The 16,112-nt window shown below is 41.6% G+C and overlaps 1 protein-coding gene across 1 annotated transcript in view; it reads right to left on the bottom strand.

Annotated features, from left to right (window-relative positions):
* Positions 1-7,661: 7,661 nt before the first annotated feature.
* Positions 7,662-16,112, bottom strand: part of atp6ap1lb (ATPase H+ transporting accessory protein 1 like b) — a 61,073-nt gene continuing 52,622 nt past the window's right edge. Inside the window, exons 4-7 of the mRNA XM_034172541.1 lie at positions 15,499-15,737; positions 10,239-10,289; positions 9,907-10,150; positions 7,662-9,607 (exon numbers count right to left, since the gene is read on the bottom strand). Of these exons, the coding sequence (XP_034028432.1) occupies positions 9,371-9,607; positions 9,907-10,150; positions 10,239-10,289; positions 15,499-15,737 (771 nt within the window). The 3' untranslated portion in view covers positions 7,662-9,370. The remainder of the gene's footprint in view (positions 9,608-9,906; positions 10,151-10,238; positions 10,290-15,498; positions 15,738-16,112) is intronic.

Here is a 16,112-nt window from a genome sequence, read left to right as displayed (position 1 = left end):
GCCTGCAGGGTGGGAAGCTGATTAGTAATTAAGCCAGGAAGTGTTTGCTGTTTATGTACACCTTTGAGCGGTCTCTCTGTGTGTGGAGTGTGGACTCACATGATGGTTTCTTCTTTCACAGACTCGGTTTGTCGCGGCCACCTGGGGGGGTGTCGGCGGGGTCCTTGGGTCCGAACTGGTTCTGGCTCCGGACCGTTTGTGCTGCTAGGAGCGCACCGCAAATCCACCACGCCAGACCGCGCACTCATTTGTTTGTATTTTTTCACATCACTGTTATGTCATTAAATTTTGTTATCCTTTGTACCGTGCTCTGCTTATTTCATACTGGGTCCTTCAAACGCTGGTCGGTTCTCCGTCCTGCGTCCGACACATAACATTTAAGTCACACATAAGCAAGGTTGGGTAGGATTACTTTGAAAGAATACATGTGGATTACATGTATGTATGTACATACATTTGGATTACTTGTAATCTGATTACTTTTGGATTACATTTCAAAGTAATCCTACCCAACCTTGCGCATAAGTGTAAATGCACGAAGAAAATTAAAATAAAATTAGGTGTTCTCCAGTTAAAATGACTTCCACAACTTTATTTCTTCACAAGTCACATTTTATTCCTTTGTCATTTTCATGTGAAATGAGGGCAGACAAATAATTGCGTCTTCTGTGGCCTAAGAGGCTCACCTGCAGGATCAGAGTGATTTCTGCGCTTTAGTTGCACATGTTGATGTGATGTTTGAACTCGTCTGGTTCAGCTGCATTTGTGAATCATGATGGATTTTATGAAGATATTAGAACAGTTTTCTTCTGTTTGCACTGACCTTTAATCAGTGGATATCCGACAAGTCTGTGACCTCTGAACTGTTGACGCTTTTCTACAGGAGCTTCCAGTGAATGACCAGCAGGGGGGTGCAGAGCTTCAAACTCGTTTTTTTGTTCTCATGCCGACAATGACCCCGCCTCTCTGCACTGAAGCTGTTGGTTCAAATCCCCTCATTGCTTTGCTCAGTAGTTTATTGTTTTTATTTGCAGTCATCCTGTCCCCTTTGCAGAACAGCACCCCCAGAGTATGATGTTTCCACCTCCATGCTTCACGGTTGGGATGGTTTTCTTGGGGTTGTTCTCATCCTCTAAACATGGTAAATGGAGTTTATTCCAAAAAGCTCTATTCTGGTCGCATCTGACCACATGACCTTCTGCCATGCCTCTCCAGATGGTCACTGGTGAACTGCAAACGGGCCTGGACATGTGCTGGCTTGTGCAGGGGGACCTTGCTGCCCTGCAGGATTTTAAACCATGACAGCATCATGTGTTACTAATGTAATCTTTGTGACTGTGGTCCCAGCTCTCTTCAGGTCATTGACCACCTCCTGTGTAGTTCTGAGCTTTCTCAGAATCATCCTTACCCCACAAAATGAGATCTTGTATGGAATACCAGACTGAGGGAGATTGACAGTCATCTTGTGTTTCTTCCACTTTCTAATAAATAATCATAGCAGTTATTGTCTTCTACCAAGCTGCTTGCCTGTTGTCTTGTAGTCTATCCCAGCCTTGTGCAGGTCTACAGTTTTGTCCCTGGTGTCCTTAGACAGTTCTTTGGTCTTGGCTATGGTGGACAGGTTGGAGTGTGATTGATTGAGTGTGTGAACAGGTGTCTTTTATACAGGTAACAAGTTCAAACAGGTGCAATTAATACAGGTAAAGAGTGCAGAATAAGAGGGCTTCTTCAAGAAAAATTAACAGGTCTGTGTGAGCCAGAATTCTTGCTGGTTGGTATGGGATCACATACTTATTTGCAGCAGTAACATACAAATAAATTATTAAAAAATCATACATTGTGATTTCCGGATTTTTTTTTTTTTTTTTTTTTAAGATTATGTATCTCAAAGCGGACATGCACCTAAGATGAAAATTTCAGACCCCTCCATGATTTCTAAGTGGAGAACTTGCAAAATTGCAGGGAGTTCAAATACTTATTTTCCTCACTATATATATATATATATATATATATATATATATATATATATATATATATATATATATATATATATATATATATATATATATATATATACACACACACACACACATCTTCAACCACTTAGTCCAATTAAGGGTCATGGTGGGCTGGGACACCAGTCTGTCTATATTATATATATATATATATATATATATATATATATATATATATATATATATATATATATATATATATATATATATATATATATATATATATAATCAATCAATCAATCAATCAATCAATTTTTTTATATAGCGCCAAATCACAACAAACAGTTGCCCCAAGGCGCTTTATATTGTAAGGCAAGGCCATACAATAATTATGTAAAACCCCAACGGTCAAAACGACCCCCTGTGAGCAAGCACTTGGCTACAGTGGGAAGGAAAAACTCCCTTTTAACAGGAAGAAACCTCCAGCAGAACCAGGCTCAGGGAGGGGCAGTCTTCTGCTGGGACTGGTTGGGGCTGAGGGAGAGAACCAGGAAAAAGACATGCTGTGGAGGGGAGCAGAGATCGATCACTAATGATTAAATGCAGAGTGGTGCATACAGAGCAAAAAGAGAAAGAAACAGTGCATCATGGGAACCCCCCAGCAGTCTACGTCTATAGCAGCATAACTAAGGGATGATTCAGGGTTACCTGATCCAGCCCTAACTATAACCTTTAGCAAAAAGGAAAGTTTTAAGCCTAATCTTAAAAGTAGAGAGGGTGTCTGTCTCCCTGATCTGAATTGGGAGCTGGTTCCACAGGAGAGGAGCCTGAAAGCTGAAGGCTCTGCCTCCCATTCTACTCTTACAAACCCTAGGAACTACAAGTAAGCCTGCAGTCTGACAGCAAAGCGCTCTATTGGGGTGATATGGTACTACAAGGTCCCTAAGATAAGATGGGACCTGATTATTCAAAACCTTATAAGTAAGAAGAAGAATTTTAAATTCTATTCTAGAATTAACAGGAAGCCAATGAAGAGAGACCAATATGGGTGAGATATGCTCTCTCCTTCTAGTCCCTGTCAGTACTCTAGCTGCAGCATTTTGAATTAACTGAAGGCTTTTTAGGGAACTTTTAGGACAACCTGATAATAATGAATTACAATAGTCCAGCCTAGAGGAAATAAATGCATGAATTAGTTTTTCAGCATCACTCTGAGACAAGACCTTTCTGATTTTAGAGATATTGCGTAAATGCAAAAAAGCAGTCCTACATATTTGTTTAATATGCGCTTTGAATGACATATCCTGATCAAAAATGACTCCAAGATTTCTCACAGTATTACTAGAGGTCAGGGTAATGCCATCCAGAGTAAGGATCTGGTTAGACACCATGTTTCTAAGATTTGTGGGGCCAAGTACAATAACTTCAGTTTTATCTGAGTTTAAAAGCAGGAAATTAGAGGTCATCCATGTCTTTATGTCTGTAAGACAATCCTGCAGTTTAGCTAATTGGTGTGTGTCCTCTGGCTTCATGGATAGATAAAGCTGGGTATCATCTGCGTAACAATGAAAATTTAAGCAATGCCATCTAATAATACTGCCTAAGGGAAGCATGTATAAAGTGAATAAAATTGGTCCTAGCACAGAACCTTGTGGAACTCCATAATTAACCTTAGTCTGTGAAGAAGATTCCCCATTTACATGAACAAATTGTAATCTATTAGATAAATATGATTCAAACCACCGCAGCGCAGTGCCTTTAATACCTATGGGATGCTCTAATCTCTGTAATAAAATTTTATGGTCAACAGTATCAAAAGCAGCACTGAGGTCTAACAGAACAAGCACAGAGATGAGTCCACTGTCTGAGGCCATAAGAAGATCATTTGTAACCTTCACTAATGCTGTTTCTGTACTATGGTGAATTCTAAAACCTGACTGAAATTCCTCTGCAGATGATCAGTTAGCTGTTTTACAACTACCCTTTCAAGAATTTTTGAGAGAAAAGGAGGGTTGGAGATTGGCCTATAATTAGCTAAGATAGCTGGGTCAAGTGATGGCTTTTTAAGTAATGGTTTAATTACTGCCACCTTAAAAGCCTGTGGTACATAGCCAACTAATAAAGATAGATTGATCATATTTAAGATCGAAGCATTAAATAATGGTAGGGCTTCCTTGAGCAGCCTGGTAGGAATGGGGTCTAATAGAAATGTTGATGGTTTGGATGAAGTAACTAATGAAAATAACTCAAGACAGAACAATCAGAGAGAAAGAGTCTAACCAAATACCGGCATCACTGAAAGCAGCCAAAGATAACGATACGTCTTTGGGATGGTTATGAGTAATTTTTTCTCTAATAGTTAAAATTTTATTAGCAAAGAAAGTCATGAAGTCATTACTAGTTAAAGTTAAAGGAATACTTGGCTCAATAGAGCTCTTATTCTTTGTCAGCCTGGCTACAGTGCTGAAAAGAAACCTGGGGTTGTTCTTATTTTCTTCAATTAGTGATGAGTAGTAAGATGTCCTAGCTTTACGGAGGGCTTTTTTATAGAGTAACAGACTCTTTTTCCAGGCTAAGTGAAGATCTTCTAAATTAGTGAGACGCCATTTCCTCTCCAACTTCCGGGTTATCTGCTTTAAGCTGCGAGTTTGTGAGTTATACCACAGAGTCAGGCACTTCTGATTTAAAGCTCTTTTTCAGAGGAGCTACAGCATCCAAAGTTGTCTTCAATGAGGATGTAAAACTATTGAAGAGATACTCTATCTCACTTACAGAGTTTAGGTAGCTACTCTGCACTGTGTTGGTATATGGCATTAGAGAACATAAAGAAGGAATCCTATCCTTAAACCTAGTTACAGTGCTTTCTGAAAGACTTCTAGTGTAATGAAACTTATTCCCCACTGCTGGGTAGTCCATCAGAGTAAATGTAAATGTTATTAAGAAATGATCAGACAGAAGTGAGTTTTCAGGGAATACTGTTAAGTCTTCAATTTCGATACCATAAGTCAGAACAAGATCTAAGATATGATTAAAGTGGTGGGTGGACTCATTTACATTTTGAGCAAAGCCAATTGAGTCTAATAATAGATTAAATGCAGTGTTGAGGCTGATGTTAAAATCGCCCACTATAATTCTTATCTTAGCTAAGCACTAAGTCAGACAAAAGGTCTGAAAATTCACAGAGAAACTCACAGTAACGACCAGGTGGACGATAGATAATAACAAATAAAACTGGTTTTTGGGACTTCCATTTTGGATGGACAAGACTAAGAGTCAAGCTTTCAAATGAATTAAAGCTCTGTCTGGGTTTTTGATTAATTAATAAGCTGGAATGGAAGATTGCTGCTAATCCTCCGCCTCGGCCCGTGCTACGAGCATTCTGGCAGTTAGTGTGACTCGGGGGTGTTGACTCATTTAAACTAACATATTCATCCTGCTGTAACCAGGTTTCTGTAAGGCAGAATAAATCAATATGTTGATCAATTATTATATCATTTACTAACAGGGACTTAGAAGAGAGAGACCTAATGTTTAATAGACCACATTTAACTGTTTTAGTCTGTGGTGCAGTTGAAGGTGCTATATTATTTTTTCTTTTTGAATTTTTATGCTTAAATAGATTTTTGCTGGTTATTGGTGGTCTGGGAGCAGGCACCGTCTCTACGGGGATGGGGTAATGAGGGGATGGCAGGGGGAGAGAAGCTGCAGAGAGGTGTGTAAGACTACAACTCTGCTTCCTGGTCCCAACCTTGGATAGTCACGGTTTGGAGGATTTAAGAAAATTGGACAGATTTATAGAAATGAGAGCTGCTCCATCCAAAGTGGGATGGATGCCGTCTCTCCTAATAAGACCAGGTTTTCCCCAGAAGCTTTGCCAATTATCTATGAAGCTCACCTCATTTTTTGGACACCACTCAGACAGCCAGCAATTCAAGGAGAACATGCGGCTAAACATGTCACTCCCGGTCCGATTGGGGTGGGACCCAGAGAAAACTACAGAGTCCGGCAATGTTTTTGCAAAGGAAATTTTAGTGACCTCCGATTGGCGTAACCGGGTGTCATTACTGCCGACGTGAATTACAATCTTACCAAATTTACGCTTAGCCTTAGCCAGCAGTTTCAAATTTCCTTCAATGTCGCCTGCTCTGGCCCCCAGAAGACAATTGACTATGGTTGCTGGTGTCGCTAACTTCACATTTCTCAAAACAGAGTCGCCAATAACCAGAGTTTGATCCTCGGCGGGTGTGTCGCCGAGTGGGGAAAAACGGTTAGAAATGTGAACGGGCTGGAGGTGTACAGGGGGCTTGTGTTTAGGACTACGCTTCCTCCTCACAGTCACCCAGTCGGCCTGCTTTCCCGGCTGCTCGGGATCTGCCAGAGGGAAACTAACGGCGGCTAAGCTACCTTGGTCCGCACCGACTACAGGGGCCTGGCTAGCTGTAGAATTTTCCACGGTGCGGAGCCGAGTCTCCAATTCGCCCAGCCTGGCCTCCAAAGCTACGAATAAGCTACACTTATTACAAGTACCGTTACTGCTAAAGGAGGCCGAGGAATAACTAAACATTTCACACCCAGAGCAGAAAAGTGTGGGAGAGACAGGAGAAGCCGCCATGCTAAACCGGCTAAGAGCTAGTAGCTGCGCTAAGCTAGCGGATTCCTAAAAACACACAAAGTGAATAATGTGTAAATAATTTAGAGGTGATTCAGCAGAGGGAGTGCTTTAGTTAAGGCACGTGAAGATTACACTGTGAAACAAATTATCTAGTTAACTAGATCAATCTAACTGCGGAGATTAAACAGCTAACAGATACAGCAAAACACCGCTGTGCTCCGGAACAGGAAGTGATACAATACCGCAGTGAGAACCAACCACCAGTAGAGGCAAGCAACAGCAAATAAGAATAACAAGCCAATCTGCAATCAATGTCAAAACAATATCTATTTATTTATAATCAAATTCACAAATTTGATTATAAATGACTAATTACCACTGAGCACTTTTTAAGAAGCTGATCCATTAGATAGTCAGATTTCAGGCAGATTCCTGGGATATTTCAAAATTAAGAAATCTTATGCTACACATGAATAGATTACTAACAGGTCTTTATATTTGACTTTCAAATTAAAACATTACTAGCCTGAATGCAGATTGTTCTCTGTAGTGACACTGACTAGATGAAATGTATTGATCCTTGGCAGACGACAGCTAATGTCATTTTAAGAAAAACGAGCAGAATTCTTTGCAAATCCTTTTAGTACCCCCTTGATCTTGTGAGAACAAGTAGTCATACAAGTCCAGGCTAAGCTCAGCGGCTCTGCCGCCTTGCACTGCTTGACAAACTTCTGGACATTAGGGACGACGCCAGTCAACCTCTGTACACCGTCATCGGCAAACATAGGAGCTTCTTCAGCCACAGACATAAAATAAAAATAGGAACAGAATGTGAGATTTTAACCTCTTAAAATAGGTCAAGGTTAGCCATCTTTGAACTTGTCTAAGGTCTGTGTCCCAAGAATGTTCCCTGTGAATTTGAAGACTGGCAGTAATAGGACTGGTGGACAGATGAAAAACCTTTGTAATACCCAATGGCCATATTTGATGGTCTAGGGTAAAAAAAACAAACCAGCTAAAATGTGAAAATCATTGCACATACTCTTTGTTGTGCACTGTACTTCAGCAACACTGTGGAACATTAAACACCACAGTTTCCTCTGGATTTCCTTTATTGTTCAATCTACATAAGTTTGTCCTCAGACAAACTGCCTTTGCTCATTTCATAATTTGTAGAATACATTTATGACCAAATAACACATTTTACACTGCTACAGATTGACAGAACTGCCATATCAAATGTTAAGATATTACTGTCATGCTGAGTGTTTTTATCAGTAGTAATGACTTACTGATGCTGTTGCTGGGGTGGATCTTGGAATAAGATGCTATGGTTGGAATTTGGTCTGCAATTTACAGTTCCATGAAGATGAACTTACATTGTTTGGCTCAGCTGAAAACAAATAATGTGTGAAGACTCTGTAGAAAAAAAAAATCAAATGCACTGATACGTTCACCAATCCTCAAAGCACATTGTCTTACTTTTACCTACATTATTAGTTGTGCAATACAGTATTTGAAGATTAGTAAACAGCTATGATCATATAGCGATCTTAATTTATCTACAGCTTTTAGTTATGAGGATTAGCATAGTTGCCCTGTACCTAACAGCATTTCATGATTATAATGCATATAAAAAAGACCTCTGCAGAGTCACATTTCTGTACACGTGTGTGTTTTTTTATACATAGCTGTAACGTTAGCTTTTCGTTTTCACATTGTCTCACGTCACCATCTTTTATGGCAACTTCTTTGTAGCTTCACTTTGACAGTCACACCGAGTAGTGTGGCTGGAGAGCTTACGACCTTCACTTGTCCAAACACACTTGACCAAGAGTCACGTCCGACTGAGAGCCGCCATCCTGCCGTGCCTTCAGACAGGCTGTCGTGCGGCATAGTTCCTTGTGTAGTCTTTAAAAGTTTGTAGTTAGGTGTTTTCACAGCTAACCAGTGTTGTGCTAGTTTGTTGAATCCCCTTTGTCTGGCTGGTCTGTAAAAAGGCCATTTCACAGTTAAGTCCCAAGCAACAGTCTTCTTCAGGGGTGGAGTGAGAGATGCCAGAGGCTCTGGAAGGCCTGTCGTGGTGGTCCATTCACTCCAGCCAGGTGCTAGACTAGTGGTTCCCAAATTTTCCTTCTACCACATTCAAAAGCTTTTTAAGCTTTTTCTACGTTGCTTCACATTTGATTATTTTTTAGTTCCAACTCATGCAAGACTGTCTGCAAACCTTTTTATTAGGAAACACTGCTCTAGCCCAGACAGATGAAGCTTTTTTTAACGGCATGCAGCTAACACCCCTATTTCAGCTGTAAAACTGGCTGTTGAGTGTATACATTGCTGAAAGCAGAATTAGACAAAGTACACTGTAATAAAAGCTGGTAAGACTCAATGTGTGAGATGGAAGCCTGCAATATGACACGTATGAGCCACGCAGTACATATGTGTAATCAAGAGTGTCTGGTTTTAGCCGTATTAGCTACAGCTGCTAGCCTGTTATGGTTTTAATGCCTGGCTGGGGTTGCAGTTATCCTTCACGGCTCTGAAACCGTCATTGATCTTTCATGTTTGGATCATGATCTATCTCACAATACAATGAGAAAGGGGAAAAATTATCCATCAGCAGTCTGCATTTGTGTAAAGCAGCTAACACTTAGCATGTTCAGCAGGCAAAAGCTGTCATTTTATTAAACAAATGCTCTGCGGAGGATACTTTTTCTCTCTTACGCTGCCCTCTATCTTGTTTTTCAGCTCACTCTGTCTCTCTGCTGACCTCCCCTGTCATACTCCCTCTCTTGTTTTTCCTTCACAGACTGTTTTTGTCCGGTAGCTCGGCCTCTGGACTACGAGGGAAGTACACCGTGGCTTTGTGCTCCTCATAGCGGTCAATGTGCTTCAGATGTACCACCATGTGCAGCGCATAGGCTAAAACCAAAAGCAGGATCAAAGACGTCACCAAGCCCATCAGGATCGCCGGCGTCAAGAAGGTGGCACAGTCACTGGCTGAAGCAAACTTGTCTGACTGCACATTGAAGGCCTGGATCTGGAAAAGCAGAGAGAAGGTGGAGAGATGAGATTAGGATGAAAGAGGGCACTGCCTCTTACGGGGCTTACCCGGCATCAACATACAAGCAGATGGACAGGTTGAGACTGTTTAGCAGGTGGCTTATCAGACAGATTGATACATTGCCAAATAGACAGCAGACACACTGCGTGACCAAGAGCCAGCAAGCAAAACACAGCAAGAGCAGACATCTTAGATACATATGGCCTTGCAGTATAGAGGCGAAAATGACATACAACAGAAAGCGTGGGCACATTACGCTACACAAATGGGTTTACCTGGAAATCGGTGAAAGTGATGTGCCAGTTAGCGGATGTGTCAGTGTGGGAGCTGGGCACGAGCAGAGTGTCATATTTATGTAGACTGCTGACGTGTTGGCAATGATAGGATGAAGTAGCAGGAGCGTAGACCTCGCTGGCATTAAATGTGGCCTCCTGGGTCCAGTTGTAGTGGATGTGAACGCTGTCTAGAGTAAACCAGTTCTGACCCGCTGCTTCATAAAATGTGTTGGACATCTGAAGCCTAATAGGAGAGACAACGGTCAGTGTTAAATGGACATTTCATCTGTGATTTTTGGTTGGAGAAGGTGTTTGAACTGAGTGGCTTTTACCTGATGACGAGACCTCGTAAGTCCTCCACATCACCAAATCGTAATGAAAGCCTATGTCACAAATATACACAAATAAACAACTTTTTAATGTGATAACTCAGAGGAATTTTCCAACCTCTCCTTATTTACAGTGCTTAGTTTATCAGGGCCCTTAGTGCCTTTGGCCCCAAGGAAAGGTAAGGTTTAAAATAGTGGATCGGATTAGCATAATGGTTATGGTTGGCTTAAGCCCTCAATGTTGTTAAAACTATTTGCTCAAATTAATCGGTTAATTAAACACTTAGTGCTACATCCACCCGCAATATGCTCTGTGCAGATAAGAGTCCCCAGTGGATGGGGAGAGCTGACTATATATTACAAGTAGGTATCAACTGTAGAATTTTTATGTTTAATTAGATTTATATTTGTTTAGCATTAGATTCAGTGAGTCTTGATTATTATTATTATTATTATTATTAAATTAGTTTTCATTTCAATTTATTTCATTTATAGAGTGCCAAATCACAACAAAGCTGCTTCAAGGTGCTTCACACAAGTAAGATCTAACCTTACCAACCCCTAGAGGAAGCACACAGGTGACAGTGGTAAGGAAAAACTCCCTCTGATTTGACAAAGAAACCTCAAGCAGACCAGACTCAAAGGGGTGACCCTCTGCTTGGGCCATGTTACCGACACACTTGACAATACACATATACATGAAATTTTGGGAGTCCATGTTGGTGTCCAGGACGGGATGGTTGCAGAAGATACCCACTCCCACTTCTGGATGGAGTCACACCTCAAACAGAGAAAAAAAAAAACAGAATCAGTCAGCAGAAAGACAACAAATAAGGTATAATCTGTCAGCATTAAGCAACAAGAAAAACAGAAAAAATACTAAGGTGATCGCCGGCCACTAGCCCTAAGCTTCACTAAAAGACCCGGAATTTAGATAAAGTTGAGGCCGCGACCCACTCTGTTTACTAATAAAATAAATTTAAAAGGGTAGGAAGCATAGTACCATACTATACCAGTATGCTAACCATATGAAAGGGAAAATAAGTGCATCTTCAGTCTGGACTTGAAAGTCTCTACAGAATCTGACTGCTTTATTGATGCAGGGAGATCATTCCACAAAGCAGGTGTATGATAAGAGAAAGCTCTGTGACCCTCAGACTTTTTATACACCTTAGGGACACAAAGTAGTCCTGCAGCCTGAGAACATAGAGCCCAGGCCGGTACGTAGGGTTTAATTAGTAGCAGAATCTTAAAATCTGATCTCACAGGGACAGGAAGCCAGTGAAGAGACGCCAAAATGGGTGTAATGTGGTCAAGTTTTCTGCTTCCTGTCCAAAGTTTGGCAACAGCATTTTGAACCAAATGCTGCTGTAGTCAGCTGTACATTTGGAGGCAAGCATGCCACTTGTGCCATTGTGTGACCATCATGGATCCACTTTGGTGAGTCCCAGCTAAAACAAGTGCAGCCAAAAGAGAAACAACAGTTTTATGTTGGAGCAGGTGGTTCTGTAGTGTAGGAGTTGGACTACCAATATAAAGATCAGGGTTCAATTCTACATATGTGTTTGCTTCAGGCTGTCTGTGTTGTAAGTCAGGACACTGTCTGTTTTGTCTCAGTCCAAACAGCTCTGAATGGCTACCAGCCTTAGTTGGGGAAGTAACCTGCAATGGACTGATGTCTCATCCATAGGGAGTCATAGGCTCTCATCTGTTTCATGCTATGATATCCAGGGATAAGATGATAGTAGGCTTCGGGCCTGTCTAGTACTGAATTACATTCCTTCACTTTATATTTAGTTATCTTAGATTCAGTAAATGTTAAATTGTAACGGCATATTTTTCATCTGTTGCAGATGTTCAAATTGTTATACAATGATATTTTACATTCACCCATTCACACACTGATGTCTGGGTGTTACTATGGAAGGTTCCCAACTACACGTCAGGAGATGCCCAGCTTTGGAACCTCCACCACCTTCATTGTGTCGCATACATATGCTGCAATCATTATAGCAAGATAATTATTGTTACGTAAATTAGGGGTGGTGGCAAAGTAGTTAGTGCGCTTAGTTTCACTGTGGAAGGTTCCCACTTCAAACCCCCCCCCCCCCCCCCCCCCCCCATTTCTCATGTGGAGTCGCATCAGGAAGGGCTTCCGGTGTAAAACTTGTGCCAATTCGACATTCAGATCCACCTTGGATTTTCTGTGGTGACCCCGAGTGCAGAAACCAAGGGAGCAACCAAAGGGTCTTACTTTGCACGCTTTCATTTGAATTAGCTATTCAGTTTGAGGTGTACTCATTTCATGGGCAGCAGGATGGAGCATTGTTAACACTCTTGCTTAACAAGGTCAGAGTCTTGGTTCTGAAGCCAAGTTCCTTTCTGTGCTTCCTACATGCACTCTGATGGCATATAGAGAGCAAATATATAACTACTGCAGTGGTGTAAATTCATTTGTACATGTAGCATACATATGAGCATCATGTGCTCTGAGCAAGAAGTGACAATGTTACATAAGTAGTCAGATGGAAGCACCCAGTTCCCTTGTGTGTGAAATAAATTCACTGTGCATTTTGTTGTGCCAGGGATGCAAACACAGTGCACTGATTTCATGTCTTGGCTTGAGTGACTGCAAGAAGCATTAATTACTTCTGTCTTCTTCTTTGTCTTTCGGCTGTTCCCGTTAGGGGTCGCCACAGCAGATCAATCGTTTCCATCTCACCCTGTCCTCTGTATCTTCCTCTGTCACACCAACCACCTGCATGTCCTCTCTCAGCACATCCATGAACCTCCTCTTTGGTCTCCCTCTTCTCCTCCTGCCTGGTGGCTCCATCCTCAGCATCCTTCTCCCTATATACCCTGGGTCCCTCCTCTGCACATGTCCAAACCATCTCAATCTCGCCTCTCTGACTTTGTCTCCAAATCGTCCCACCTGAGCTGTCCCTCTGATATGTTCATTCCTAATCTTGTCCATTCTTGTCACTCCCAAAGAGAATCTCAACATCTTCAGCTCTGCCACCTCCAGCTCTGCCTCCTGTCTTTTTGTTAATGCCACTGTCTCTAAACCATACAACATAGATGGTCTCACTACTGTTTTGTAAACTTTCCCCTTCACTCTTGCTGATAATCTTCGGTCACAAATCACTCCTGCCACCTTTCTCCACCCACTCCACCCTGCCTGCACTCTCTTCTTCACCTCTCTACCACACTCTCCATTACTTTGAACAGTTGACCCCAAATATTTAAACTCATCTACTTTCACCACTTCTACTCCTTGTAACTGCACTATTCCACTGGGCTCCCTCTCATTCATACACATGTACTCAGTCTTGCTTCTACTGACTTTCATTCCCCTTCTCTCCAAAGCATATCTCCACTTCTCCAGACTAGACTCAACTTGCTCTCTACTCTCACTACAGATCACAATGTCATCTGCAAACATCATAGTCCATGGGGACTCCTGTCTGATCTCATCTGTCAACCTGTCCATCACCACTGCAAACAAGAAAGGACTCAGAGCTGATCCTTGGTGTAATCCCACCTCCACCTTGAATGAGTCTGTCATTCCGACTGCACATCTCACCGCTGTCACACTATTCTTGTACATGTCCTGCACTACCCTAACATACTTCTCTGCCACTCCAGACTTCCTCATACAATGCCACAACTCTTCTCTTGGCACCCTATCATAAGCTTTTTCTAAGTCCACAAACACACAATGTAACTCTTTCTGTCCTTCTCTGTACTTTTCCAACAGTATTCTCAGAGCAAACATTGCATCTGTAGTGCTCTTTCTCGGCATGAAACCATATTGCTGCTCACAGATCTTCACCTGTTTTCTAAGCCTAGCTTCTACTACTCTTTCCCATAACTTCATGCTGTGGCTGATCAGCTTTATGCCTCTGTAGTTACTGCAGCTCTGCACATCACCCTTGTTCTTGAAAATAGGAACCAGCACACTTCGTCTCCACTCCTCAGGCATCCTCTCACTTTCCAAGATTTTATTAAACAATTTGGTTAGAAATTCTACTGCCATCTCTCCTAGACATTTCCATGCCTCCATTGGAATGTCATCTGGACCAACTGCCTTTCCACTCTTCATCCTCTTCATAGCAGCCCTCACTTCTTCCTTGCTAATCTCTTTTACTTCCTGATTTACTCTCACCACATCATCCAGCCTTTTCTCTCGCTCATTTTCTTTATTCATCAACTCTTCAAAATATTCCCTCCACCTTCTCAGCACACACTCTTCACTTGTCAGCACATTACCATGTGCATCTTTTACCACCCTAACCTGCTGCACATCCTTTCCAGCTCTGTCCCTTTGTCTGGCTAATCGGTACAAGTGGTTTCAAATCAATGTATATTATTAGAGATTACCTGACTTCTATAGGTGCAAATGCCTTTTTTCTTTGTTATCATCTCAGGTTTGGGAGCATGTGCACACCTTGCTGCATCCGCAACACTACAAACTGCCTTGCATCCTGGATAGCAATCACTCAGGCAGACAAACGGTCCATTCCTACATCTTGAAAGTAACCATCTATCTGCCATATACAGGTGAAACTTAGGGATCCTCTTGGCCTTCTCCAGTGACTGGGCTTCTCAACACCAAGGAATCTGCATGCTGGAATACGTATGTCCAGAGAAACACGCTGCATGGCTGAAATGTCATAGCTGTTTCTTCACCATGCAAATGACACTCCTCATCTTAACCTCCCAAAGTAACTGTCCATGTGATATAAAGTAATTCCAGTGGTACCCAAGGATCCTCCAAAGAGGTCAGCATTAGCATCCATGTCTCATAACCACAGTCTAAGACCAGAAGCACCAAGAACCTGAAGACTTGGACTTTCATTTTCCTGCAAAGACATCAGCATCACAAAACACGCTGTCCAGTGATGTCATGACTTAAAAAGCTCTTGGCAATCTCTCAGTCTCAAAAGCCAGGAACCAGACATATGAATGCCACTGCTGAGAAGAGTGAATGTTTCTACAGATTTGGCATTTGCATCACATGGATGGCCGAGTCCAGGCAGTCACTGAAAATCGGGATATTGATTCCTCACTGAGCATCTCAAGTTAATTATTATGATCTGGCCTTAAACATAAATGGTCTGACATTATCAGTTATGATAATGGTCCTGTTCATCTAAGTAATGTTACATCTGTCTCTTCAAGGACCCCCACCCTCTGCCAAAAAAGGTCTTGGACACTTACGAACAAAATGACACATGACTTTCCACTTTCTGCCGAGACTTACGTTGCTTTCTCCTTGGTGCAGATGGAACCTTTAGTGTCCACAGGTGAGTTGGGATTGAAAACCCTCTCAGTCAGGTCAATGAAAGTGTGGTTCCTGTAGCGGATTGCCAGGCGCTTTGCCTTGAACAGAATACAGGTCTTTCCATTGTAGGACACACTCAGGGGGCCATAAGGTCCCATCAGAGACTGGAGGAGCTTCCTCTTACTGACAGGCATCCCTGGATGGTGCCAATTAAATGGCTACAAACAAAAAAAAGAGAAAAGAAGAAATTAAAACAGTGGTAGGAAGTGGAAGGAAATTCAGAAGAAAAAACCGACAGATGTGTGTACTTGACAAGATCTGAAAGCTCAACTGCTCCACTTTAAAAAAGCACCTAGTGAATGTTTTCTGAGTTAATTAATAAGTGTATATATATATATATATATATATATATATATATATATATATATATATATATATATATATATATATATATATATATATATATATACACAGATCCAGGAACTACTAGAAAAGAAACGTGCATGCCACAAGACTCTTTTAGCTAAACCTGATGACCACTCTGCCAAGACAGCTTACAGAAATGCCTGCTCCACACTGCAAAGCAAGCTCCG

This window comes from Thalassophryne amazonica, chromosome 6 (assembly GCF_902500255.1).
Source record: "Thalassophryne amazonica chromosome 6, fThaAma1.1, whole genome shotgun sequence".
In the NCBI taxonomy this organism is placed as follows: Eukaryota; Metazoa; Chordata; class Actinopteri; order Batrachoidiformes; family Batrachoididae; genus Thalassophryne; species Thalassophryne amazonica.
Note: the sequence above shows the minus strand (reverse complement) of the source record. Positions and strands in the feature narration are given on the sequence as shown.